General features: G+C 33.0%; 1 protein-coding gene across 1 annotated transcript; it reads left to right on the top strand.

The window, feature by feature from the left end:
• The first annotated feature begins 294 nt into the window (after positions 1 to 294).
• LOC133193129 (uncharacterized) lies at positions 295 to 27,669 on the top strand. Its single transcript, XM_061329101.1, has 3 exons — positions 295 to 301; positions 2,324 to 2,533; positions 27,401 to 27,669. Exons 1-3 carry the CDS (start codon positions 295 to 297, stop codon positions 27,667 to 27,669), a joined length of 486 nt encoding a protein of 161 aa, XP_061185085.1.

The following is a 27,669-nucleotide window of genomic DNA, read 5'->3' as shown; positions in this document are numbered from 1 at the left end:
TCTTCCACCCAACCCCAACTCCACCCCCTTAAAAAAGGAAACATAAGCGAAAAATTATTTAAATACTTCAATATGTTGATAAACTGTTGTGAAAACGTTGGTATAGTATAGCGATACTTTGAAATTTTGATTAGCTATAGTGAAAACTTTGGTACTTTAGTTTATTATGGTAAAAACTTTGGAACTTTAATTTACTATAGTTAATTAAAGTAAACTATAGATTACTATAGTTTACTATAGTATTTTTTGTTATGGGCGTGTCATTTATTAAATATATCGGATACAATATCCGTCATGTCACGTGAGGATTGGTTATTTCATACATAGATACAGTATTTCCAAGTTCAAGTGTACTAAAACGGTATTTCCAAAATAATGTCATAGTTACATATACTTTTTCTGCCGTATATATGTACATCATTATATATGTAATAAAAAAAAAACCCATACTTTCTGCATAACATACAAACGAATTTTAAGTATTTTATTGGTGGAAGGAAGATAAATAGCTCTGAATGCAATTCTTCAGAACGATGTGTCAGTTTTAAATATTTTTTTTTAATATTCCCGACACTCAATGTGAATCTGACATACCATACCTATACTGGATTCCAAAACTTCATAAAAATCCTTATAAATAAAGAAGAATAGGTGGTCCCAGTAAATGTTCTTCCAAGCCCCTTTCTTTACTCCTAACTAAGATATTTACAGCAGTGAAGGAGAAACTTCAGGAGTACTGTACAACAGTGTATTCGAGAAGTGGTGTAAATCAGATGTGGATGCTTAAAAACTCCAAAGAACTTTTAGAAAATTTGAAATCACAAAATTTTACTGAAATCAATAACATCAAAACGTACGACTTTTCAACACTTTATACAACCATTCCCTACGATAATTTGAAGTTCAGGTTTTTTTTAATCATCGTAGGCAGCTGCTTTTTCAATAAAAATGGAAATCGTAAGTATACTTACCGCGTCATTGGTCATTTGCAAAAATATTTTGTTAGGAAACATTCTGATTGTACACACAAGTACTTTGAAGTTGATATTAAAAAGATGCTTGAGCTTCTGATTGACAATATCTATGTAGTTTTTAGAGATCAGGTCTTCAAACAATCTGTTGGAATTCCCCTCAATTGTGCCCACTTATTAGCAGACCTATTTTTGTACTCATATAAAGAAGAATTTATTCAAAAATTCTACCTGAGAAGAAAACACTTGCTGTGGCCTTCAACTAGATACCACCCGAAATATTGCTGAATTATTGCCGACTCGGTGTAAAACAACAGCAATCAACCAATCGACATTTAGATATTTCGACGAATTATTTTCAATACACTATTTATAGTTAATTTCATTCATATATCGACTCGATATACCCCCAGTGAGCTTGAAATGGAAGATACCACAGGGTCTGACACACATGATTCATATTTGAATTTTTATTAGAAAAACCTTACAACAAATTAATTTTTTTTTTATTTAACGTGATGACTTCGATTTTTATGCCAACTTCCCTTACTTATGTAGCAATATACCTTTATCACCTGCATATGGGGTTTTCATCTCTCCGTTTGTCCGATACACAAGGGCGCGTTCTACGTATGAACAATTTCTAAAACGAGGCAAGTTAAAGACAAACAAGTTGATGAAACAGGGATATCAATAGTCTCGTACGAATTTATTATTTCGCAAGTTTTATGGTCGATACAATGGCCTTGTCAACAAATACAACCTGTCATTAAGTCAAATACTGACTGACATTTTTAATACAAATTGTTAGGCCATTATTTACACACTGCAATGTCTACAGATTTTTTCCGTTTTTTCCCTATCATGACAAGGAGCACATGGAGTGTGACCGGTCGGTAAGGGATACCCACTCTTCCATGGCACCTGATGCCATCTCTGATCTTTTTGGAAGTCCGTATTTGCTATGCTCATGATTTGTATTGTTTTAATGGACTGAGCTTGATTACTGTTCGTTATCTCCATATTTCATATAAAGTTGCTGATAAATCAAACAGTGAAGAAAATGAACCAAACGGTAATAAATGTCTGCAAGATTACAGGATCGTTACGTTTGTTCTGATTAGACACGAGACAAAAGATCTTTAGAAGTTCCAAGATAGTAGATGTGACAGTTCACTGCAACCTTTTGCAAAAGTAAAGTATTTGGCTTAACCTTTTCAAATCAGATCTATCTTCTGACTCTATTTGTTGTCTCCTGATGAATATTTTAGCAATAATTTTCCCTGTTTTTAGAAATCTGTTATTATTTTTATTAATATTATTATTATTACATGAAATACATTTCTTTTCAGAGAATTTAAGCCAGAGAAATACGACAAAAGTATCTTTAAGTTCAGTGCATGAATCATGGGATGCAAAGCTGGCAATTGATGGTATAAGAACTCAGACAGACTATAAGCTATGTTCACACACTGCTTTAGGATCCTCAAAAGCTTGGTTTCAAGTGGATCTAAAAGACTACTATAGCTTGAAATCCGTCAAAATATACTACAGAAGTGAAAGTAAGCATGAAGAAAAAAACATTTCTAATTAATTATGATCTCATAATATGAAACACAGTTGAATAAGTTTAGTACACAGTCATGTAATGTACATGTATAAATAAATTTGCGAGACTTCAAGTGGACATTCTCATTCGGAACAAGGATTCCATAAAACGCTTTAATAGATATGCTTCCTATTATGCTTTTGAGTCTCTATATGGGTTCATCTTCCTTAATTATTTCGCATATCATATACACCTAAAATGAAGCGCTTTTGAAGATTAAATGCTCTGAAAGCACCTCTGTTGTAATGAGGACTCTAAAAAAGAGCTACATGTATTTAAAGCAGATATATCTTGACCAAAAGATGTTCCATTCAAACAACAGACCCTTTAAGCAAAACGTTTACATGACTTTACCTGGCACGATCAACTGCAAGTTCCAAAATCGTAGCTATTCTGGTCCATCGGTCAGATTGTTGCAGTGATTATATTTTGGGCCAATTTATACCAATAATGTTCATAATAGAAGAGCTGGGTACGTTAAGACCGATTTACGGCCCTGTAAAATCGGCAAAAATTAAACGCACGATAACATTCTATCAATTGTATCAATTAACTGTTAAGGTTTCCCTGTGTGTGAAATAGGAATAAATTTTTCTCAACTCACGTGCCCTTTCATTTATATAACGTTCAAAACCGGTCTAATATTCCGGAATTCCCCTATTTCGGACGTTTTTCTCCTCTTCAAGTCTATATTTCGATATGGCCGCATCCAAGTATGTATGCGAAACTTTGCAGAAAGAACAAATACACTACGATTTTTAATATTAAAAAGAAAAAACAACCTTACAAAAGTGCGGCCACATCCGTTTTTACAAAAAACTGAAGTAAAAAATGCTGCATTTTTGGATAGACGTCACCTTTTCTCCACAATAAAATCTATATTTTTAAAGAAATTAATTGTTTAATTCTATATATGAAGGCTTTATTATTTTTTTTATTGTCTTTTAAATTCAATTTTTTGCATTTGAAAAAAAATTAATTTAATATAATTATTTATGCAAATGAAAACCATATGAACCTTTTTCAGTGAAATTTACTATGGGACATGACATGTAAATTAGTGACGCAATGCATTGAAAAAAAATTGACGTCACAAAGAGCAATCATGTTGAAAATATGTACTTGAAACAATTTCTTCAGTCTTCGCAACTATGATAAATATTCAATCAATATTTACAGCGTGAAAAAGTAATTTTACGACATAAGTTGGGATGGTTCAGACAATCAATTTACATTTAATCCTACATACGTACAATGTACCTCCAATTAAAATGCGCGTCTCTTTCATAGTGGACATTGATTTTATTTGACTTCAAGAAAAGATTATTTTTAACATTTTTATTGAAAAGCATCAGCTTTTTTAAGTATGTTTTATTCGTTTTCAATTTATATATGTCTGGGATTCATGAATGTCAAAAGACAATAGCTAACTTTTGGGCGGGGGGGTTAGATTTGAAGCTTGGCTTACATGATTGTATAGCAGTCACCATTTGAACATTTCTTTTCAAAACGTGTTATTCTTGTCACTGTATTGTTGCAGATTTTTATTTGACAAAATTGATTATGTCAGAAAAGATTCTAGTGTTTTATCGCATAATCAGGAAGTGTACTTCTAAATCTGCCACTGCAGGCCTACATCTACTTATTGAAGGTCAGCAGCTGGGAATGGAAAAGTTCTTACATGCATTTACACTTATTAATTATATATACATTTATCGTGCTGATCGGAATATTGACATCAGTGTTTTCAAGTAAAATTGGGTTTAATTAATTTATAATTTACAAGGAATTTTAGATAATTATGTTGACCAAGTTTATAAGGCTTAAAAAACGTATACAGTGGTGTACGCTTTCGGTATTTTCTATGAAAATTTAAGTGAAACATGATACAATCAACCTTTTTCATTGCTTATAAATAAAGATAATCTGTTCCCATGCAGTTCTGTAAGAAATACAAACACGATCTTGCATTACTTGTGGACAAGACACCCCCTTTCCGCTCCATAATCGATGGTTTAACTCGTAATTTTTTTTTTTTTTCAGAGATTGTTTTCCTAATACATTTTAAGGCATTCCAAGTCTTGAAATGAAAAAAAAGAAAAAAAAATACTCTATAGATATTTATCTGTATACAAAACGAATGTACATATTGACTACATGTACACTATTGTTAATCTTGATGTAAGCGAGTATTTTTAAAAGGATTTTTCCAGATTATCCATAAAATAATAGTAATATATTTCATAGGAAATATGTTTAATATTCCAATAGATGTTCATCGGAGCTGGAGGAGCGTCCTGTCCAATATCACCTCTGTGAAAACGGCGTTGCACATTTTCGCTAAATTTTTAAGATTCAACGTCCGTCTGTGCTGATAATCCGTTCCAGAAAAAAAAAATTAAAAGTATTTTATCGTTACTACAAGGACAAATGCACAAGGAAATGCCCCAGAGAGTTAATGTATCCAAAGGAAGTGATAAAATTATCATTGTCACCGAAATAATTATATCAAATACATGTATCTTACCTACGACTGTAGGGAGGAGTTCTAAAGAAAATCTTTGTCTATTTTAATGCAATTTTTGTCTTAGTAGATGACGTGATGTATCGTCTTGCAATTCATGTCAGCAGTTTGTTAGGTATATTTTTTAAAGATTTTTTCTTATCAGACACTTACATGAAAAAGAAACATAATCAACCTAGTGATATAACCCGGGAATGGCAAGGATAACTATAAAGAAGCACTGTGACGTGTTTTGCGTATTGTTCCCACAAGTAACAAAATAACAATAAGACTTCGTATAATTTGATAACTGAACTAGAAATAAAATCTCTATGTAACTTATAAAAAGGGACGTAAAAGTGAATTTTGATTCTTCTATGTGAGTGTTCTGTTATTCTGCATTTCAATTATTTGTATTTTGTAATGTACTGAAATGAGTACCAATAAAAAAATTATATCAAGAGTTTGATTTAAAACTAAATACACCCCTTTCCAATTTCCTTTGGCTCCCCACTGGACTGTGACCTTTGATCGATCTATCGATCTTTTACTGATCGATATCAATGCAAGTGTCTGCCGTTTCATGCTGCATTGCTTTGAAGACGACAAGCGCATATTTTCATAGCTGACACGGATAAACTCTATATGTAAATCATACATATAATATTATATCCTTATTTTTATAACTTTTAGTTTTAGGGAACTATGCCTGTTAGAGTGTACTACAGGCCTCTGAATCCCTTCCCGAGAATTCGTGTACATTTCCTGTCGAATTCACTAAGCAGATTTAGGCAAATGATTTTCGATTTTGTTAATCAAATAATGAGTATGTACATGCAAAGTAATGTGTTTGTCTCTAAAATTAAATTATTAGCATTGGCTATATAAAATAGTTTGTTCATCGAAAAATTGATCTAAACAAATCGCACACTCTTTTTTAAGCCTGCGGAGATTCACTGTTTTTATTTGAAGCCAAATTTTTCAAGGTCTGTAAAACGTAAGTTATAATAAGGCCATTCCAAGTTTTTTTTTTTCTATGTGCAGTGTACGCGGACGAATTGGTTTTGAGGTTATGAAATTAAAAACAAACACAAATTAAAATTGATAAATAAAAAGCTTTGAAACGGAAACACAAAGTTAACTCAAATTAAAATCAACAAATACGAATCCCTGAAATGCATTTTACTCTACTGGGATTGACATCTCTCTTTTTTAAGTGGTGTATTAATTTTTTTTTTATTTCAATAAACTAGTAGTTTAACTAAGTTTTATGGCAAGGAGAGGTCTCAAATGATAACAATAAATTCTAGACCTGTTCTGAAAATGCTGCGTTTTCCCCCCTTTTGGTTTGTGTGTTTTCTCGGATAGGAAGATACATGTAGGTTAGGATGGACGCTAAACAAAGAAAAAAACTTGGAATGGCCTCATCAATCAGGACTCTTATAACCGGTCTCCTCTTGTGGTTTTAACATAGAAAGTGATTGTGTGTAAGTATATTTGGGATTGTTCCTTGTGAGGGTATTTTACATGAACCGTGCAGTAAAGCGGATCCACTGGAATGAATAAATAACGATCTTTTAAAGAAATCCTAACATCAGAGAGAAAAAAAATTTAACGCAGTTTAAGACACCTCTTAACCCCGTAATAGTGAGTAATTTATATGTTTATCAAAAAAAAAAAAAAAAAAAAGAAAGAAAGAAAGAAAGAAAGAAAAAAAGAAAAAAAAATAGAAAAAAAACGAAATTAATAGTGCTGCCATTTTTTGGAATAGAAAAGGGAAGTGGTGTTGATGGTTTTTTCATTGCCAAAAATCCAATTTTGACAACTTAATATGGGACGTTTCAATTTTCTTTTTAACGAGGTTCGCTCCTGAGCTTTTGAGCAGATTTTTATCTTAACCTATATTTCAAAAATTCTCCATAATGTTTTAATTCTTACAATAAATTTGGATTCTACAATGCCAATTTAACTATATTCAGTTAAAACTCCATGATTGAATTCCATACCAAAAGCATTACGTGAGGAACTATATTTTGTGGCGGAAGGCTTTTTAGAAGAAAATGATCATTTTTTTCTCTTTCGAAGTATCTAAAGTATGTTAAGTTTGGATTCCTATTTTTACATGCAATCTGCACACATAGTTATTTTTTTGCAGTGGACTGTTTTATACTGGTCCTAAATTATCTATTAAATAAACTGTCATGAATTCTATCATCATATTTGATAAATATAGCAAATAAATTGTGAAAATGAAGAAAAAACTAGCCCTAATTTAAGCTTAAAATAAGCACTATTTTAGTAATATCTTAAAATTAACATCACAGACCCCCACTTTTAATTTTCTTTTCTGAATATATACGATACTTTTTACCATTCTTCTTAAATTCAGTAAAATGTCATTACTTTCAAATGATTTTTTGCTTGTTAAATTTTTAATGCCAGAAAAATGCAAATGTTTGAGTGCAAAAAGGTCAAATAATTGAACATGCGGAGTAATTTGAAAATTTCTTCGTTGTCACAAATTTTAATGTGTCTATTTAAGATAAAATAAGACTGTTTTTGTTCCCATAATTTATTTGAACAAAAAATATTGAAGGAAAAACTTAAAAATTGATTTATGTGTAAGATGTATTTTCAGTGCAAAAAGGTCAAACTAAATGCTCTGTAGCGCCAAAAGAAGCGCATTGACCCCCATTTTTTGTTTTGATTTTTAATAAAGCTATGTGTATAAATTCTAAAAATATACTTGATTAAAAATTCTCATTACTTTTGATGACAGGATCCAACCTCCTTAATACTGACTCATGTATCTTTAAAAATTCTAATGTAACTTTATAGGCAATGCGGAAATTGATTGAAGAAATCATTAGGACATTTTTACATTTAAAAAAATGATAAATTTGATACGAGCACAATTTTAAAAGACGTACTACCTTGTCTCGTCTGTATGGATGAATCAAGCTTCATTACTTGTCTGATGAAATCGTTTGTAATAAAATTATATTTCCTTTAAATTATTTTACTCCTTCCAGCTATCAAAAATACATTACAATGAATTGAAATAAAAGTTCAAAATTGTTTTCTGGAACATAAGGCAGGTTAAAGTAAATAGTTTCCGGTTCAGAGAATTTACAGATTTCTTTTAACGTAACGTTAAAATCAGTAACGCCGTGATGACGTTATCACGTCAAAATTTGTAATTTCTAAAAAAAACTCCCCATTTTTCGAGACCTCTGATGGAAAAACGGTTTGTGATAATTAAAAAAAAATAAAATGATTTTGAAAGGACACATCGTAGGCATGTCTGTAAAAAACTGAAATCAAATTTGGAGACAGGGCCGCTCTGTTATACTTAACGTACCCGGTTCTTTCAAGCATTCGTAGACCATAGGAAAACACTAGCTCTGCGTTCTTACATAATCTCTAAGAGAGTCGTCGACATTCCTTTGACTTTTGTGGACTATTACAAGTGTCATACGAGTCATTGCGATTGTCTAACGACATACATCGATTGCTTGAGTGTTCTTCAAATTAACAGAAATGTAGTAAGACTTACCCTCGAATGTAAAACAAAAAGGGTGACAATTGCGATACAAGTATTGTGCGATGGAAATACGATTTACATTGAGTACGATGTCCCTCATTCATAACGTTGATTGTAATAGATGATTTATAACGTCAGTGAATTTTTTAAATAAGCCTCATTTTTTTGTTTTAGAAAAGTTTCTATTAACGTAATTGTTATATTCTCGGGAGATTTATGACCTAACATCGTTTTTTATCATAAAATAAAACGTTCTTTTTTTATATTGAGCATGGGACCTAAACTCTGTATGATAAAATGATATACAATTAATTAGTGCCTGAGCAGTCAATATAGACCAGTAGCCCTTTCCACAAAAAATCTTAAGTTTTTGCGCATAATTTTAACTTAAGAATCTCTTACGACAAATCTGAAGTGCGTTTCACGAACGTATTCGTAGCAGATTGAACTTGAGATTTTACTTACGATAGATTTCATCCCCAGCAACGACTTCAATATGCTTTATAATCCTTAGATAAGTGGGTAAAAATAAAAGTATAACTTTGTTTTCAACATTTGTCAGCATAACAAACATTATTGACGACAAATATAGAATGCAATCGTTTGTGAAGCAAGGAAGTTTAGATATGACGTCACAATCATAAGTCTGACGTAAAAGTAGGTCATACGAAAACCTTAAGTGAATCTTATATCGTAAATATTTTGTTTTGTATTTCATTTAATTTTTCGAAAATAATTGTGAAAAAATATAAAATATTTCTGGAAGTTGCTTTTAAAACTTCAATTTAACGTGTATTTTGTTTTTTTGCGGTTTTATTTTTACAATAAAATGGGTTTTAAAATACTTAAGAGAGGGATGGGGCTATCGTAAAGTTACGACAGATATTGCACTTACGACTTTCTTCAGTATTTTTGTGAAAACGATTGTTATCATAAGTTTTTACTTAACATAAAAATACATCGTCAGATTTTTTGTGAAAAGATCCACAGAATATTTTTTCCCGAGGTGCAGGGGCAATGACCGAGGGCAATAGAACACACTGAGCTGTTCCCTGCAGCAATGGAAAAAAATCTTGTCTATTGACTGTTCAGGCATTAAATAATTGTTTTATTACCTAATTCCATTTTCAATATATCATAACAAAAATTGCATTAAAATAAGAATGTAACATAGTTTGGTGTATTTGCACTATTCGGCTGAGAGAGATAACAGATGCGAAGCTCTGAAGATAAAAATAAACATAGATGCTGGCCACTAGGGTTTGACCTTTTCACCTGGACGGTTTCAAGAAAATGATTCATTTGCAGGCGGTTGTTTACTTGTTTATCAAAAGATGTATTTGGTTAGGAGGAAGGAGCAACCAATAGTATTGAAGTGACCAGAGGTCAGTTGTTGGAATATATTAGCTACAACAATTAATATTTAAAGATTATGCAAAAGATAGGAAAGGATTTTTAAAGTGCATTAGGAAATTAAAGAGTGTTGAAGGGCAGTAAAATAGTAATTAAAATTCAAATTAAAATTCAAAAGTAGTTATTGCAAATTTTGAAGGATTAACAAATATGGGGATGTACGACTTCAGATATTAAAACAGGCGGCCGGGACAGAATTCAAACTTCAGTGGTTGAGGTACAGAAAATAAGAACCATTAGGCTGGAGTCCGGAATGAGGTTGACCCGGTTATGATAAATATTTCGTGTTCACAATTGTATATTACAGAAGGTTCCCATACTATTATGCATTCACATCATATACCTAGATGTGGTGCATCTGTAATATAATTAATGTAACTCTCATAGAATAAAATATCCTACCATTGTAATCTTAATCAATCTATAAAAATTATAATCAACAGATCACAAAAAAATGATTTTTTACCACTAGCGTCTGCGCAATGTTACATATAAATTCGAAACCCGGATCGGATTTTCTGAAATACGTTGCCGGCCTGTCTAATAGATCGCAGTCTATTGACCAGCAGTTCAATAGATCGGTTTCAAAAGATTAAAAAAAAAAAAAAAAAAAAAAAAAAAAAAAAAAAAAAAAAAAAAAAAAAAACTGAAAACATACAGAATATATATTAAATCTCTAAGAAAACAACAAAATCCATTTCATTAGGTAATAATTATTGCCTGGTCTCCAAAGATTATTTTAATTGGCAAATTAAGACTTTGTATCTCGCAGTTTGAATTTAGTATTCGGATCTCAAAAGAACTTGATGGACTTTTGTATGTTTCTTTCAAGAACTTTAAATAGCTTAATGGTTAGCAAGGGAAGCAAGAACTTAAAGACACATTCTTCAAAATGGCAAGATAATACCTCTTTTTCTCTAAGTTGAGTCTTAAAATGATCTGACAGTTAGCTAAATATGAAGATGTGAAATTTGCGTACCCAAGGTTCAGTTGGTTATAAATTAGAAAACCATACTATTTTTGAAAGACCTATTCTTACATATACACCTATAGTGTACATGTACAAGCAGAAAAAAAAATGGTTTGGAAAAGAAAATAACGAGCTGTTATTCATCGAATAAAAATGTGAACTCATGTCTTTAGCACGTGTCATCATTCAGTCCTTAACCCTTTCACGTTCGTACCGGTCAAATCTGACCGAAAAGACATCTTCTTTTCTTACATGTTGCTGAAAAAAATTAATAGTTTCGCATAGAATTAACGGATTTCAAAAAATCGGGTACTATTTTAATCGTGAAACTCTGTAAAATTTAATTATATGCAAAACAATTATGAAATATAAATATTTAATGTCTTAATGAACTGTTAACTCTGACTTAACTGCGAGAAAAAACTCCGAAATTAGGATTTTCATTAATGTGCGTTTTCTACAACTTTTCTTGTTGTCGTTTAAAAAAAAGTAATGATTCGAAATAAAACTTATTACCTAAAAATCAGGATCCTCTTGTGAAACTATTCATATAATTTTTTCGCAGATATGTAATGAAATAAATGAAAAAAATCCTGGGTTTAATGCAGTGGTCAAACTGGTATTGGCGTAAAACACAAACAATCGACTATAAAAACGTATAGACAAAAAGTAAAAGCGTAATAGGAAAATGTAAATTAAGTTTTGAAAAGTAGAAGAATGTAGCTTTCGTTTGGTTTCTTTATTAAAGTTGTCAGTTGAATAAACCCTATATATTATCCACATTTAAAAGCCAATTACATTTGAATTTTCGCACGGTTTGCGCAGAAGAAAAAAAAAGGGGGGCAATAGAGAAATACCGACATCTTACGAACGAACGTAACCAAAAAAGGGATCGTTCATTGTATTCACATTTGCATTATTAAATTCTTCAATGTTATTACGATTTCAAAAGATAAAATCTCCGCAGGATACCTCAAAACTACTTCTTGTCGTAGTCGCTACCGTGACGCTACGATACATTTCAATGGACATTTAAACGAGCCAAGGGGTTCCGAAAAGGGAAATGCATATGTAAAAGGAAAATGAAAATGTCTCATTTTGAAGCATGCAAAGATTCTGTCTTACGAAAAAGAGGGCGAGGGAGAGTTAAAAAAAAATAAACATAAAACAATGGCCTTTTTTTCATGCTACTGGCTAAACTTTGTACATGTAAACCATATACGGTGCCAATTTTGATGCACCAGAGGCGCATTTAAAGTTACATAGTGAGTCAATATCATGTGTTACTTTTTAAGTTTTCTTTTTCGTGTTGGGGCAAACTACATGTAGAATTATTTTTACTTATATTTTTCTCCACAAAAGTAGATTTTTTAGGTTCTGAAACCTGTAATTTTCTGAAACGTAATACTTTCCAGGCCCTTAGGAAGCAATTTCATTTGGGGGGGGGGGGGGGCACAGCCATACATTTTCAGTTGACTATCGACTACCGAAAATTCCTTGACAAGCAAAGAAAAAAAAAAAAAGGTCATCAGACGTTTTTATTGAGCCCCCCCCCCCCCCCCCGGTTCCTACGGCCATGCTTTCAAGAAATGAATAAAATTTGCATGTATCTTGCAAAAATTTTACTTCTGTCAATTTTCCCGTCCCTCACAGTGTCTCTTTAAACAAATTATGTCTCTTAAGTAGATTCCTTATTTTACGCGAGTACTTAATATCGCGAAATGGCCGAAGGGCGTCAAATCGCGAAAACAATAATTCGCGAATGGGTGATTTATCTAGCGAGTTTATAGCGCGCGTATATTTAGGAATCTACAGTAATGCTCATGCCGAATCGTTGGAAATCCGAAATATTTAATGAATAAAAATCAAAGAGCTGAAAGGGGGTGGGGCAAAAACTGGAGCAAAATTACGTGGAAGGATCGTATGCATCTAAGAAGAAGCCTTCTCAACCGAAAAATTATGAACGGGCTTTTTTCCCACGGATTCATGATATGGCTATAATACAAGTATATGTATATTGAAGCCGGGTTTAATTTTATTTTGATAGTTTTCTTAGCCATTACAAGGAATTATCACATCTGACAATATCTGTGTAGAAAATTAACCAATAGCTATTCCTGACGTGATATATAAGAAAATGTTTTTGCAACTGAAACTCATGCACATTTCATTCAAAATATTCAGTTTTTTACAAATTAAAATGCAATGCAAATCAGCTAAACAAAAATTGGCCTTAGTAACCCCTGTCCGCATGAATGCTGCTTCGGTGAGTAATTTCCAGACACGTGGTATCAGCCAAATTAGGTTAGACCATTTTTAAAAAATTGTTTCTTTCCCCTTACCGACTGGGTAAAAATGACCCGACCCAAAACTAATTTAACTGAGGAAACGATAATTTTTTCTCCCGAATTTTCTTTCTCCATCAATAAGAATGTTGAAATTTTGTGGAAAAAAATTTATTACCTATCTACCGACCCAATTTTTATATGAAAATGTATGAAGAAAATCTTGTTCCAAAAAAAGTTGGACCCCCCCCCCCATGAAAAAAGGATTTTCGACTTTAAACCCCCACCCCCTTTTTTGTTTTTGTTTTGTTTTGTTTTTGTTTGTTTGTTTGTTTGTTTGTTTGTTTTGCTCGTCAGATTTTTTCTTGTAAGTTGATTTTTTTTTTCTATGGCTCCCCCAACCCCTCCCACTTTTAAAAACGAAAATTATATGTTTCTAATTCGACTAATGAATAATAAATATATCTGCAGCAATATTACTTTTACCAGAAAGAATTCATGACTGTTTTAAAAAAATGAAGAAAAAAAAATCAGTAGAAACTACTTCTACACATCAGTGAAAACTCGTCTGTTATTTTTATTTGCCTGTGTGTGCAGGTACATTTGAAGCATGCCTTGACAACTCAGTGAATCAGCGTCATGCACGTGATATCTTCAAATTATTCACATTTTGAGAACTACAGTGTATCTTTTTGTCAGTATACTTGAATCAATCTATGATATTTTTTCTTAGAGATGACGCAAGTTATAATTTCGACTATAGTTTTTTTTTTCTCTGTGCATTAGAGCTTCGGTCGAAATTACTCTGAGTGCGGGGCCAAAGTTACCCTTCACGTATACAGTGTATCTTGTAATTTTATATTCTGACGAATAACGAATGCTTATCTCCCCCCCCCCTTTTTGTTGCAGTACAGTCAAATAAGGCTAATGTAGTAATGTATGAAAAAAAAAATGGTACCGAAAGAAGATTTTTTTGCTTGTCAGGTTTTTTAAGGCAAGTTGAATTTTTTTTTCTCTGGCTGCCCCCCCCCCCCTTTAAAAAAAACGATGCTACGTCAGTGACCCTACCCAAATGCATAATTTGCAGCTTTTATAATCCACATATCTATATAGATATAACATATATCATGAAAGGCAGCCGAAAGATAAATAAAGTGAAGATTGCAACATACATGTAATACATCATAATACATCATCCAAGAAGACACTGTCTATCATATGAATGCTCGTATATTTCTTTGAAGTGATATTTCACATAAAGAAAAACCTACCCTTCTTTCTTTATGAAGTTTCTTTTACTAGATACGATATGGAAAAAAAAAATTGCATATGCATGCATTGCCCCATTCCACTTTTATAAGGACTGTAATATATGGATCGTAGTATTCCATGTATTTACTTAAATGTAATGAAAATGGACATTTGATTTGATTAGTTGAGCTTCGACTCCCTCTCCCTCCCAAAGTACACAAACATCTACGCGCGACCACTTTCAAAATATTACGTTTTCCGGAGAAGTTAGTACCAACTATTTTCTGATTTTTAATGGTTGATTTCTAAAACGTTAGAAAACAATGCTACATTGTATAATTCATTACAACAATTATTGTCCATTGTGCTCTCTCTCTCTCTCCCTCTCTCTTACAAACACATAAACGTACACTTTTAAATACGAGACACTATTAGCGCATCACCTGGTAACTTGTTGCCTTTGCATGGATTTATACAGGGTATGAGTTTAGACTTCATCCATGCTATAAAACGTAACTTTCCCCAAATGAACACAGCGCACAGTAGTATATACATGTATACGTATATAACCACTGACGCATGACAAATGCGTTTCCTAGCCCGTCATAGGTACAGGTATTTTGGCGTATTTTCTTCTATTTGTCCGCTTTTAATTACATTGTAAGTGATTACAGAAAATTAGACAGGAGAAGTTATCGTTTACAAAGTGATTAAAATACCGTCCATTCTATTATACACATATACTTAATTTTTCAGATTTATTAATTTTAAACTAGGTGCAATAACTGGTCCCGGGAAAACTACCGAGATACGGGAAGTTAGGGCGAGTTACGTTCGTTCGTAAGATGTCGGTATTTCTCTAATAAGTGCTTCCGGCATTGTTAACTGAACGTTCGGCATATCAAACATGTCAAATGGATTCTGGCGATTTTCTGTTAGAAAATGAAGAAGATTGTTTTGATGTATTGTTGAGATAATTTTCTAACATATTTAGCATTCATACTATTGATCGCTTCCAACGACGTAAACCCAAATCCAGGCCCAGTATGCCAAAGTGGTAGCAGTGTTTTCCAATGTGGTACGTGTGATGAACCAGTCACATGGGAACACAGAGCAATAATATGTGACACCTGTAATCAATTGTTCCACATACACTGCCAAGACATCCATAGTGGGACATACAGCATCCTGATAAGTGGGGGAGGATCTGTGAGATGGGATTGTCTGATTTGTGGAAACGCAAGCTATAGTGACATTTGCTATGGAACCACAACACTAGAGACGTCAAACCAGTTCTCACTCCTAACAAACATAGATGATCCAACTGGAGAGATGCAACCCATACCTATCCCTATTCATGCATCTACACCAGAACGGAAACCAAAACAAAGTAAAGGAAAACCCTTTATCCCGCTTAGAGTACTGAACATAAACTGTCAATCTATCAGAAACAAACAACACCAGATTGAGAATGATATAGACAGCTTAAAACCTGATGTAGTAATAGCAACAGAGACTTTGTTAATTCCGAGCATCGAGAACAGCTAATTCTATAGAAAAGATAGAACAAACCGTGTAGGTGGAGGTGTGCTCATTGCTATTCATAACAAATTCCAGAGCTCAGAGATGCCAGAATTAGACACAGCAGGGGAGATTGTCTTGGCCCATATACAGCAAAGTGGACAGAAAGATCTCTGAGTCTGTGCATTTTATAATCCTAAAGCATCAGAAAACCTAACAGCTTTTGAAACATCAGTTCAACGTGCATGTAGCCCAAACTCACAGATCTTGATTGGGGGTGATTTCAACTTGCCAGGATGGAATTGGAAAGATAAATTTCTAAAATCTGGAATCCAGCATACGAAAAATCACCACCATCTCGCAGATATATTGGATGATAATTGACTCACACAAATGGTGGAGATACTAACCAGAAATGAGGCAATATTGGATCTATTCATAACAAACATTCCAAACAGGGTTCAACAGGTAGAAACAACACCAGGTATATCTGATCATGATATAGTGTTCATGGAAAAGACACAGATATGAAAAGGAATAGACAGAAGTCTAGAAAGATACTACTCTATGAAAAGGCAAATAGGACAAGCGTGGCAGAAGAAATGAAAACACTCTATGGAAATATCAAAGGCGAGGAAGAAAAAGGGGGAGATATACAGAATTTATGGAAAATGTTTCGATCAGGTTTAGAGAAAGCTATAGATACACATATTCCAACTAAGTTAGCAAGACAGAAAGATAAATTGCCGTGGATAACAGGGGACATCAGGAAACTCATAAAAAGACGTGGCAGGGCTTACAAGCAAAAAAAGAAACCACACCATAAAGATGACATCAAGAAGTATAAGGAATTGAAACATCAAACCCAGAAATAGTCTAGGAAAGCATATTGGTAATATATAGAGGGTATACTCAATCCAGATGTTGAAGACAGCACAGCCAAAGGGGTGTCAAAAAGATTCTGACATATATCAAGCATAAAAAGAGCGATAAAGGTTGAGTGTCACCAAAACAGTCTAAAACAGAATGGCAAACTTGAAACTGATCCTATAGAAATCGCTAACATTTTAAACGAACAGTTCAAGTCTGTATTCTCAGACATCGAAAGGGTTAACAAGGAAGACTTCAAAAGAGGCAATTATATGAAAGGCAAACCATCCGACTATCCAGAAGCAAGCGACATTAACATCACTGAAGCAGGAGTTTTTAAACTACTCAAAAACTTAAATGCACACAAAGCTGGAGGCCCTAATAACATCAAGCCCACTGTCCTGAAGAAACTTGCCAGCGAGCTTGCGCCAACACTGACACTAATATTTAGAAAATCCTTGATTGAGGGAGAAGTGGCATCTGACTGGAGAAAAGCCCGATTGACACCAGCATTTAAAAAAGGAGAAAAATACACACCAGAGAACTATAGAACAATATCCCTTACATGTGTGTGTTGTAAGATCATGGAACATATTGTAACAAGCCATATTATGAATCATGCAGAAAAAAAATAACATCTTATATCCACTCCAGCATGGATTCAGAAGTAAAAGATCATGCGAAATGCACTTGCTAGAATGTGTGGACGTGGAAGAAATGATTAAACATCTGGAATGGAATGGAAGCATTTAAAAAGTAGAAGGAAAGATGCCAACTTGATTATGATGTACAAGATAATTAACAACGAAGTAGCCTTTAGACCAGAGGACAACTTCACTAAGCCTGTAAGAAGATTGCGGCACAGAAAACAACACTCTCTTGCCATACCATCTGCAACCAAGGACTGTAGAAAGTGGTCATTCTTCTGCAAAACCGTTAAAAAATGGAATAGCCTGCCAGAGGACATCGCGGTAGCAGAATCATTTGAGATCTTTAAATCTCGAGTGACTCAGAAAGACTAACTTAAACAATCCTTTCTTTTATCCAGTTAAAAAAAAAAACAAACAAACAAACAAACAAATAAACAACCAAAAAAAGTTTCTTTTAACAAAACATACGCACACCCAACTGGCAATATCTTCAAAGGAGGCCAGATAGAGGAAGAAGAAGAAGAAGAAGAGTGGATAATTTCTCAAAGAATCAGAATAAAATGACAAATAGTTTGAAGGATCAAACCCCTATCATTCCGGCTAATTAAAATTCAAAGTGAAAGTAGATCTTTATACAGTTATATACATGTTATACGCAGGAGAGAAAAAAACTCCACTGCAGCAAGGAGATACTTCTTACTGAGGCCGCTTTGAAAGATATCGTACAATATTTTTCTAATCTAACAGATCGTTTAACTTTGGTTTGTTTCCTCGTATAAATAGGTACACTCTGAGGGATACTGTTTACTGTCATGTATGGCATGGTAGAATGTGAAAACGGATGCCCGTTTCACTACACAGCTAAACATTTCGTATAAATACGATATGTTGTTCTTGAAAAGAAAAGTTAACAACCATGCTTGTTTTAACCTATTCACAAAATAATTAATGTTCATAATGTTGATTAATTTTTAAGATGAAATATTTTTGTCAGTCAGGCACCTGACATAATTAAAAGTTGTGGGCTTTACATGTTAATCACCAATCCATTTTTTCATATCAATATGATAATTTTCAGTTTTGATTGATTAAGATAAATACACACTCCAAAACATACTTTCAGTTAACTTAGAAAATAATTTCAGTAATTATCAGCAATTCTCAGTACCAACAATAACTCTCAGTAAATATAAAAAATCATCAGAACCCATAGTAAAAACGACAGTAAATATCAGTAGTTATCAGAACCAATTGCAATTATCAGTAACAACAGTAAAAATATCAACAAATATAAGAAATTCTCAATACCAACAGTATAATATAAGTAAATATCAGAAATTATCAGTAAAAAGTGGCACTATCAGTAATTATTTAGGCCAGTAGTGAGATAGCTCTCATAGTCAACATCAAGTTGCAGATGTCCAGAAGACAGAGATGAGGGAATAAGAGAACCCCGATTGTCTTCGTTGCCTCCTAAGACCTGGCATTCAGAATGCTTTCTTAATCAGGTAGTAAAAAATGCACTTATTTTCATTCCATTTACTTCATTCTTGTATAAAGAAGCAAACTAGGGCAAAATAGTTGAGTTTGACAGTTAGCATGAAAATGCACACAGATTTTACCAATAATAAATAAACAAATAAAAGTCAATTAGTTATTTTGTCAAAACTGTCTGTTTATCTTCAAGACTAAGAAGCTTGAATGAATCTTTATTTCAGTTTTTACTACCAATGCATATATTTTTGTGATTTTTAGAAAGGTAATTGAAGATTCCAGAAACCAGTTGATTTTCTTCTGTTTCTGACCCATGAAATAATGTCAAGTATGTGTATTGCCACTGATCATCATGCAGAGGCTCTGATTTTTATCATATGCCAACAGCATTGGTACACTGACCAGGGTCGCTGTTAAAGAAGTGTACAGGTAACTTATATTTAGAACAAAACAAAAGTGAATTATGAACTTATAGTGTATACTGGACAAACTGGCTTACAACTGGGCAGTATAACTTTTAGATACAAAAGACCATGGACAATATTTACAGAAAAAAAGTGACAAGAAATAATTATCATTATCCTGTTACAATGGCTTGTTGACAAGGAATAAACCAAATATTGTTGACAAAGAATAACTGATAACAAAGTGAAAAAAGATGTGCTTCAACTGACCAAAAAAAAAAAAAATATAAATAAAACATAAAACTGATGGAAAGTTTCCTTACATATGGTAGATTCAAATTTGTTCATTCATGACCCAAGAGCTAGGGTTTTGGCACAACAGGAAATCAGTAGGAAAAATTGTTAAAATAATCCTTACAAGAATGTTTAACAATATTAATATCCATGCATCCCAAGGCAGTGCAGATGCAAGTTTGTTTAAATGATGGTCCCTTAGGATAGTGTTCGGCTACAAAAGGGGATCAAAGTTTTACATTAGAATTAACATATATCATGTTTATCTACATTCAGTTTCGTATTTTTATTATTTTTTTTTTTAGCTCAGAACCGCCATATATAGCTTTAAGGATATTTTCAAGTCTTTTTTGTGCTGTCTCTTGAGGAAATTTCTACATCTATACAAACAATCTTAATCACCAGTTAGATTTTTCAAGCTACTGAGGGCTAATGTAATACCCAGATTATTTTGCACATCTAAATCTGACATTTACAGTGAAGGGCAAAAATTTTAACCTTGTTCTTGACTCCAGCAAGCATTATAGCATGGGAATGTATTTTAGCAAGTCTCCTTTGTGCAACTTTTGAAAAATAATAGAAACGGAAGTGAATTATATACTTAATTCATACTTGTATAAATTTTATATAAAATATCACTTTCTTTTTATTTAGATGATAAGCTTACAACAGAGCACTGTCTTTTGGAACAAGTGAAATCCATATTCAGGGGCCTTGTTTCAGCTATAAGCATTTGGAGACGAATGGATGGTAGCATCAAAGCATCACCTCTCAGAAGTTAGGGAATTAATGTGACAAACCATTACATCTTGGTTTCAAGTTGTGGATGCTAGCAGATTCCATTACTGGTTATGCTTGTGCATTTTTGCCTTGGCACGGAGAAAACAGAACTTTACAGCAGAACGAAAGGACTTGCATACAATGTGGTGATCCAAGTAGGAAACTCTTCAACCAGGAATACAGAATTCATACCATGTATATAGATTCATTTTATACCACCCATTTTGCAACAGATCTCCTAAAGAAGAAAACTATCTCATAAATGCTGTTAAATCAAATAAGCAGTGTTAAGCCTTGTTGCTTTAAAGACTTTGAATTGCTTGAAAGGAGGTCAGTGGAGAGACTGAAATTTCTCCTATCTATAATAGGTGTGCAATTGAACATTGTCAAAGAACTGTAAATTAATGGTCAGACTGTAAAAAGAAGTAACTAGTGCTCAGCATTACAACAGTAACATGGGAAGTGTTGACAAATCCAAGTCGATCTTTCGTGGGAGAAAGTTTTGTTTCTTCACAGTAAAGATATCACGGTTGTGAATTATTTCATAATTCTTTAGAAATTCATGAAGAATAACGCTGAATGTTCAGTTCATGGGGTACCAGCAACCTTTGGCCAACTTGAATACAGTAAGAGTATAGCCATTTCATTGATGGTTGAGAATCACCAACTGCATTCCCATGCTAACATTTGTGTTGATCATTGCTTAAAAATGATATCAGAAAACCACAGAGATTAAAAAAGTGATGTTGACTCAGATTGCCCATGACCCAAGGTCAAGGTCATGGCTACTCTGAAACTCCAAACTGGCAAATGTTTAAATTGGATATATTTGCATATCAAAATTGAGGACAAGATATGATATTAACATTTTTTTAGCAAATGACCTTAAACTTAACAATATGACATCAGGTCAAGGTCATTACACATTTTGGGTCGCTAAATTTCTCTTTTCAAGTAGGAACTTCTGGTACCTCTTCAAAACTAAATTGCACTTCATTACAAAAAAAAAAAAAAAAAAATAGGACAAAGGGAAAATTCTACATACCCCTTTCCTCAAAGATTTTGAATTGTGGGGCTGTAACGTTTCTATCACATACTAACTGATTGGTTGCTATACAACAGAAATGTGAGATAAATTATATGTTTCAAGAATACTTGTTTGAATTATTAATGTGCATTTCAGTGACTAAAATATCAATTATTAGAGAAAAATAATTTATAAATTTCCTTTCTTTTCACACAAGGTCTGTAGTCATGTGTATCTATTTCCATGGTAACGGCAATAAATATTTTATGCACTACTTATATGCTTCTTGAATATAGTAATGTTATTATAACATTTTTATAACAATAGATGCTAAATGATGTGTTAAAACAAAGATTATTGTTAAAAAAGTGGAAAATTTCAAATTTTGGTCATATGGACTAGTTGCTAAGCATTATTAATTTAAAAAGTGTCTCCATGATTACCATAAAATTATACTATTCGTGAAAACATGAATGTTGAAGCTATTTGTGTAACAGGTTAGTTTTTTTCCTATTTAAACTTTCAGCAAAAACTATAAAAAATTGAAGTCAAGTTTTCAATAATTTTTTGTTTCAGAAATATTGTGCTATTTGTGCTCTTTTTCCAACCAGTGTGCAAAACGCTGCCATGGCAACCCAAATATAATTTCATCTTTTCTATCTTGACATACAGACAGATGTTTTCATATATAATACATGAATCTTCAGGTGTGTATTTTTTTTTATTTAGGAAGCATTTTTGGAAAATCTTATTTCAGCCTTTAAATTTAGCCAAAAATGCCTGAATGTGAAAGGGTTAAACTCATGCCTCGTACAATTTGTGAATAAAAAAGGTGGAGATAAGGAATTGTGATCGATCCCATAAAAACTAAAAACAAATCTATGAACAGCGCAGGGCATAAACAGGGATAGACAGTAACTTTGAAACCATAGTCGCCCGCCGAGCTAGCAATTTCTAATTTCTACTAGCCCTGATCATGAATTAGTTGTCCAGCAAAGGCTGCTGGCCGAGTCGCGTAGCGATGAGGGGGTAGGTGCGGGAGGGGGTTTCCCCCTCCTGCTGGTGGGGTACGGGGGCCTCCCCCGGAAAATTTTAAAAATTGAGATGCCAAATCCTGCATTTTGGCTGTATTTTAGGGTAAAATTATATGTCACTTCGTGATTGAACCAAAGACTTTTTTCAAATTGAAATATTCCGCATTTACAGTCATTTACGGTATTCCGAATCACCTTTTACATTTTGACTGGAAGCAATCTGATTAAAAAATCTATAACTGGTTATTTGGCACTTTCTGCAAAAATTAAGAATTATCTGCTTATTGATTTTTACTTGTTGATTTTAATTTAACTTAATCACACCCCCTTCCGCATGCACTGTTGCAAAACAGCGTTGCCAGAAGTGTATCATGCAGAATAGCAATTTCCAACAAAATAATGGTTACAAAAATTACTTGACTATATATGTTGTCCTGTTAATATAATTATTTCATTTTTTTTTAAAAATATTGTGGAGTTTTATTTCAATGCAAAACAATTAATATGGAAAATAAAATTTGTATACTCCTATACTCATATTCCTCGTAGGTTACAAAAACTAATAATTATGATGATAAAAAATGTATGAAAATGAATTAAACTTATTTGATAATGTTTAGTTAAGACATCAAAAACATAAATTATTACATATTTCTATATAAAATGAACGTACGCATGCTTGTATAGATCTGTGTGAAATGTATTTCAGTTTATGATAAAAAGACAAACATTGACCAATTTACCTCAGGCTAGTCTTTAATAACTGTTGCTTTGTCATACTTTAACTTTTATGAATATTCTTTGCATTTAAAGAAAGCTATTGTTACAAAAATATCTTACATATTCAACAAGTGTGCAGCGTGTGCAATTTGTCCAGTTGCGGTCATATACACACATGATTAGAAATAACCCAAACTGAAGGAGACTACGAATGCAGTATTTTTTTTTTATTTTGAGGTGTTATCAAAAACAATTAATGCTCATGGAAGCTTTTAAAAATGTCAGTTATCAATCTGTCAATTCCTAATACATCTTGTCCAAACCACCAACAATACTATGACATTGATGAGGAAAATCATGCAATGATTTCAACACGAATATTTCTTCAATAAGGATAAGTTAATGAATTATATTGTTAATTTTTAAATGAACGATGATGTTCATCTCTTTATTTTTTGTATCTGATAAGAATATTATACCAAGTTTTAATAATTGGTTGGTTGTCACACGTGTGGATGTGTCATGTGAGTTACAGCGATAAGGTAAATTACTAAGAATCGCGAAACGCGGGGTGATTCGGAATACCATAAAGGACTTAACAAAATCGGGACTTGTACGTTTTTAAATTGATTTTTACAATTGCTCAGAGTGAGTCAGAGTGGTTGGTAACAAGTAGAGCTTTTTAAAAAAGCTTACCGTCTTTAGCAACAACCTTAAACAGTAAACTGACCTAAACCTATCAGGCTGTATAATTCTTGAAAATTTCTTGGCTTTGTATTTCTTCATTAGTTTTTTTCTGACATACATGTAATCCCTACCAAGTGAAACTAGTGAAACGTTAACAGATGCTCGGCTGTCTCCGTAAACTGAGATCATTCGGCAAAAGTCGACTGATTCCGTCACCTCTGTGATAATTATGTAGATGACGTACGAATCGGCCGAGGTGTTGCCGAGTGCTGCCGAGATTAGAAAGACAGTGCAAAACAAAGGGAAAAAGAATACATACTTGTAAGCTGTAAAGCTTGCATGCAATAAAGATCAATTCTGTTAACGATGAAAATATAGAAAGACTTTTTGGTAATTGCTATAAAAAAAAAGAAAGAAAAAAAAAGAAAAAAAACTAGCATGTTCTTTCGAATTAATTGCTGCCAATTTCCACTGTTCGTTTTGTCATATTTTTTTACGATTGAAATTCTTGAAAAATTGTTAAGTCGTACGAAAATTAGACCATCAGAAAATTATCTCCTTTGCCTTGAGCAGCATTTAACCAATGAGATAATTGACAATTTTCTCATCATGCAATTTCTACCAATCACAAAAGAGAGGAAGTGCATAGTCCGAAAACTGTAAAATACTTCAACTCTGTATACCGTCTTCCAAGGAAGACGGTAATAAATTGCAGTAGCCCCGCAGGACAAGCTTGAAGATATGTTTAGTAGCCCGACCTCAATTTTCAGTTGTCCCGGGCTTGGAGGCTACCGTAGTGTTGGTCCCTGATAAACACGTACACTCAGGAATTCCAGAGGTGAAAGATGTGAAACAGATTTTTGATTATAAAGGTTTAAATTAAAACAGTTTAATTCTATGAACTTAGACTTCAACCATATTTAAATAGGTACAAGTGTAGCTTTTAAAAACGCCTTACCGCCTTTAGCATCAACCTTAAACAGTTACCTGAATACACACATCAGACCGTGTTATTCTTGAGTATTTCTTCGCTTTGAAATTTCTCATCAACTTTTAACGGACATGAGTCCTACAATATGAAAGACAATACAAAAAACCCATAATAAACAAACAAACAAGCAGAAGAATTGATATAAGCTGTAATGTTTGCATGCAATAAACGGTTTCTGTTTTACCATTTTAGTATATAAACACTTTTAAGTAATTGTCTTGAAAAACAAAGTGCTAGTTAGGATTCATTGTCATTTTTCTTTGCTAATTATGTTGATTTATTTTATTTGTTTATTTGTTTGTTTGTTGTTTAACGTCCCTCTCGAGAATTTTTAACTCATATGGAGACGACACAACTTTGTTTAGGAGGGCTGCAAATTTATACCAGGACTATACTCGGCGCTGAGGGCCATCGAGTAGAGAGAGATCTTTTTTTGTGCCTACACATACAGCGACACGGGATCTCGATTTATACGCTCTCGTCCAAAGGATCGGTATCCAGGTCCTTGGTGGATTCGAACCTACCACGTAAAGATCAGTTCCTTACTCCGCTACTCTAAAGCAGACGCTCTAACAACTTCGCCACGCGGGCTTGAAAATCTTGAAAAATTGTCCGACGAACACACCAGATAATCATCTCCTTTGCCTTAAAGAGCATTTCTAACAATGAAAGAATAGAAAATCTTTATATTGTGCTTTTTTACCAATCACAAAAGTGAGGAAGTGCATAGTGCCAAAACTGTAAAACACTTTAACTCCTTATAAATCTTCCAGGCGGTAATTATGATCGTTTTTGAACTCAGGTATCATACATTTTCAGAAAACATTGTTTCTCTTATGCACCCGTTACAAGGCGAAATGTAATAACAATGCAAAACGTAATAAACCGGGATTATTGCATTTTGCGTTAAAGCATATTGCGTCTATATCAACGCAGAATGTAATAACGCAAAATGTAAAAGCAGATTTTTTAGGATTATTAAATTTTGTGTTATTACATTTTGCATCAAGATCAACGCAAAATGTAATAACGCAAAATGTAATAACAATTTTTTTGGATTATAACATTTAACGCTGTTACATTTTGCGTTGAAATTAAGCAACATGCAACAACGCAAAATGTAATAACACACATTTGGGTCAGTCAGGTTTAGAATAATTTTCAATTGAGTAGTGAAAGAAGAATATAAACGGAAAGAAATAAAACAAAACGAGAAACAATTCTTACATTAGGCCTAATTTCATCATATATTGATTTCATTAGCCATTAAAATCAGTTGATAATCAAATCATAGGTGTTGCAAATTAGAACGTGCGTGCGCAAGTGTGTGTGTGTGTGTGGGGGGGGGGGGGTATTTCGTTGAACAGTGTATCAGTTTGCTTTTTAATAGGCACATGCATCAAATTTAGAAAAGAAATCGATTTATTTTTACTGGCAGGTTTAAATATAGCAGGAAGGGGGTTTCTTAACAATAAAGATTTCATACTGTTTTACAAATCACCAACAAAAATAAAATTCTCTCTCTCTCTCTCTCTCTCTCTCTCTCTCTCTCTCTCTCTTCAATAATAAAATGGATAGTTTTTGCATGCGCATAAAAATACACAGATCAACATACGAACTAACCCCTTCAATCGCTTCTCCTTGCCAGACACACACACATGCACTTTTAATTTCTAACCAATGTACACATGCACGTCGAACATGCATAAGAAGAGCTTTTAATGGACCCATAGGTCAATCTTTGGTAATTAAGAATACTAGTGATGGATATATAATACATACTGATTTAAATAAATAGACATGTCAATCAAAGTTAAGTTAATGTTTCATAAGTATTCGAATAAAAATGTTAGAAACTGATTTAAAAAAAAAAAAAATCTACAATTAGATTTAATAATGTCCGTAAAAGCCATAACATTTGTTTCATTGTCATATCTGTCTATTTAGTAATTCGAGCTTTCCCATTTTTTTTTTATGTTTAACTCAATTTTGTAATGTTTTGCAATGAACACAATAAGAAAAATTAATTACATTTTGTTTTATTACACTTTACCTTGTCCTAAACACAAACATAAAGTAATGCAAAATGTAACAACCAAAAAGTTCATTATTACTTTTTGCGTTAACCCCAACGCAAAATAGGATAACGCAAAATGTAATGATCCAAAAATCGCGTTATTACATTTTGCGTTATTACATTCTGCGATGATCTCGATGCAAAATGTTATAACGCAAAATGTAATAATCCCAGTTTATTATATTTTGCTTTGTTATTACATTTTGCGTTGTAACACCCCTGGTTATCATTAATTCATTTATTGTTTTAGTAGTTGTTTGCATCAGTATATTATCAAATCAGTTTTCTAAAATATATAATTTTAGCACTTTGGCCTCCTTACCGATTTCGTCAATTCTACTTAGATGTATCAAACAGCTCAGCAAATGTATCATCAACATTGCATAGGACACGCTGTTACCAAGACGAAACTCCAGAATTAGAAATACCCCCAGCTTTGATTGACATTCCTTGCAGGCACACAGCAAGATATGTCATTGTTGAGACGACGTATGAGGCTTCAGAAGATGAGGAAGGGGATGGTGCTGTATTGGAAATTTGCGAAATACAAGTTTATGGTATTTTGTTTTCCTAG

The sequence above is a fragment of the Saccostrea echinata genome, unplaced genomic scaffold (genome assembly GCF_033153115.1).
Source record: "Saccostrea echinata isolate AGI-Se365-2 ecotype Australia unplaced genomic scaffold, CSIRO_AGI_Sech_v1 ptg000027l, whole genome shotgun sequence".
In the NCBI taxonomy this organism is placed as follows: Eukaryota; Metazoa; Mollusca; class Bivalvia; order Ostreida; family Ostreidae; genus Saccostrea; species Saccostrea echinata.
The sequence above is the reverse complement of the archived record's forward strand: the minus strand, read 5'-3'. Positions and strand labels throughout refer to the sequence as shown.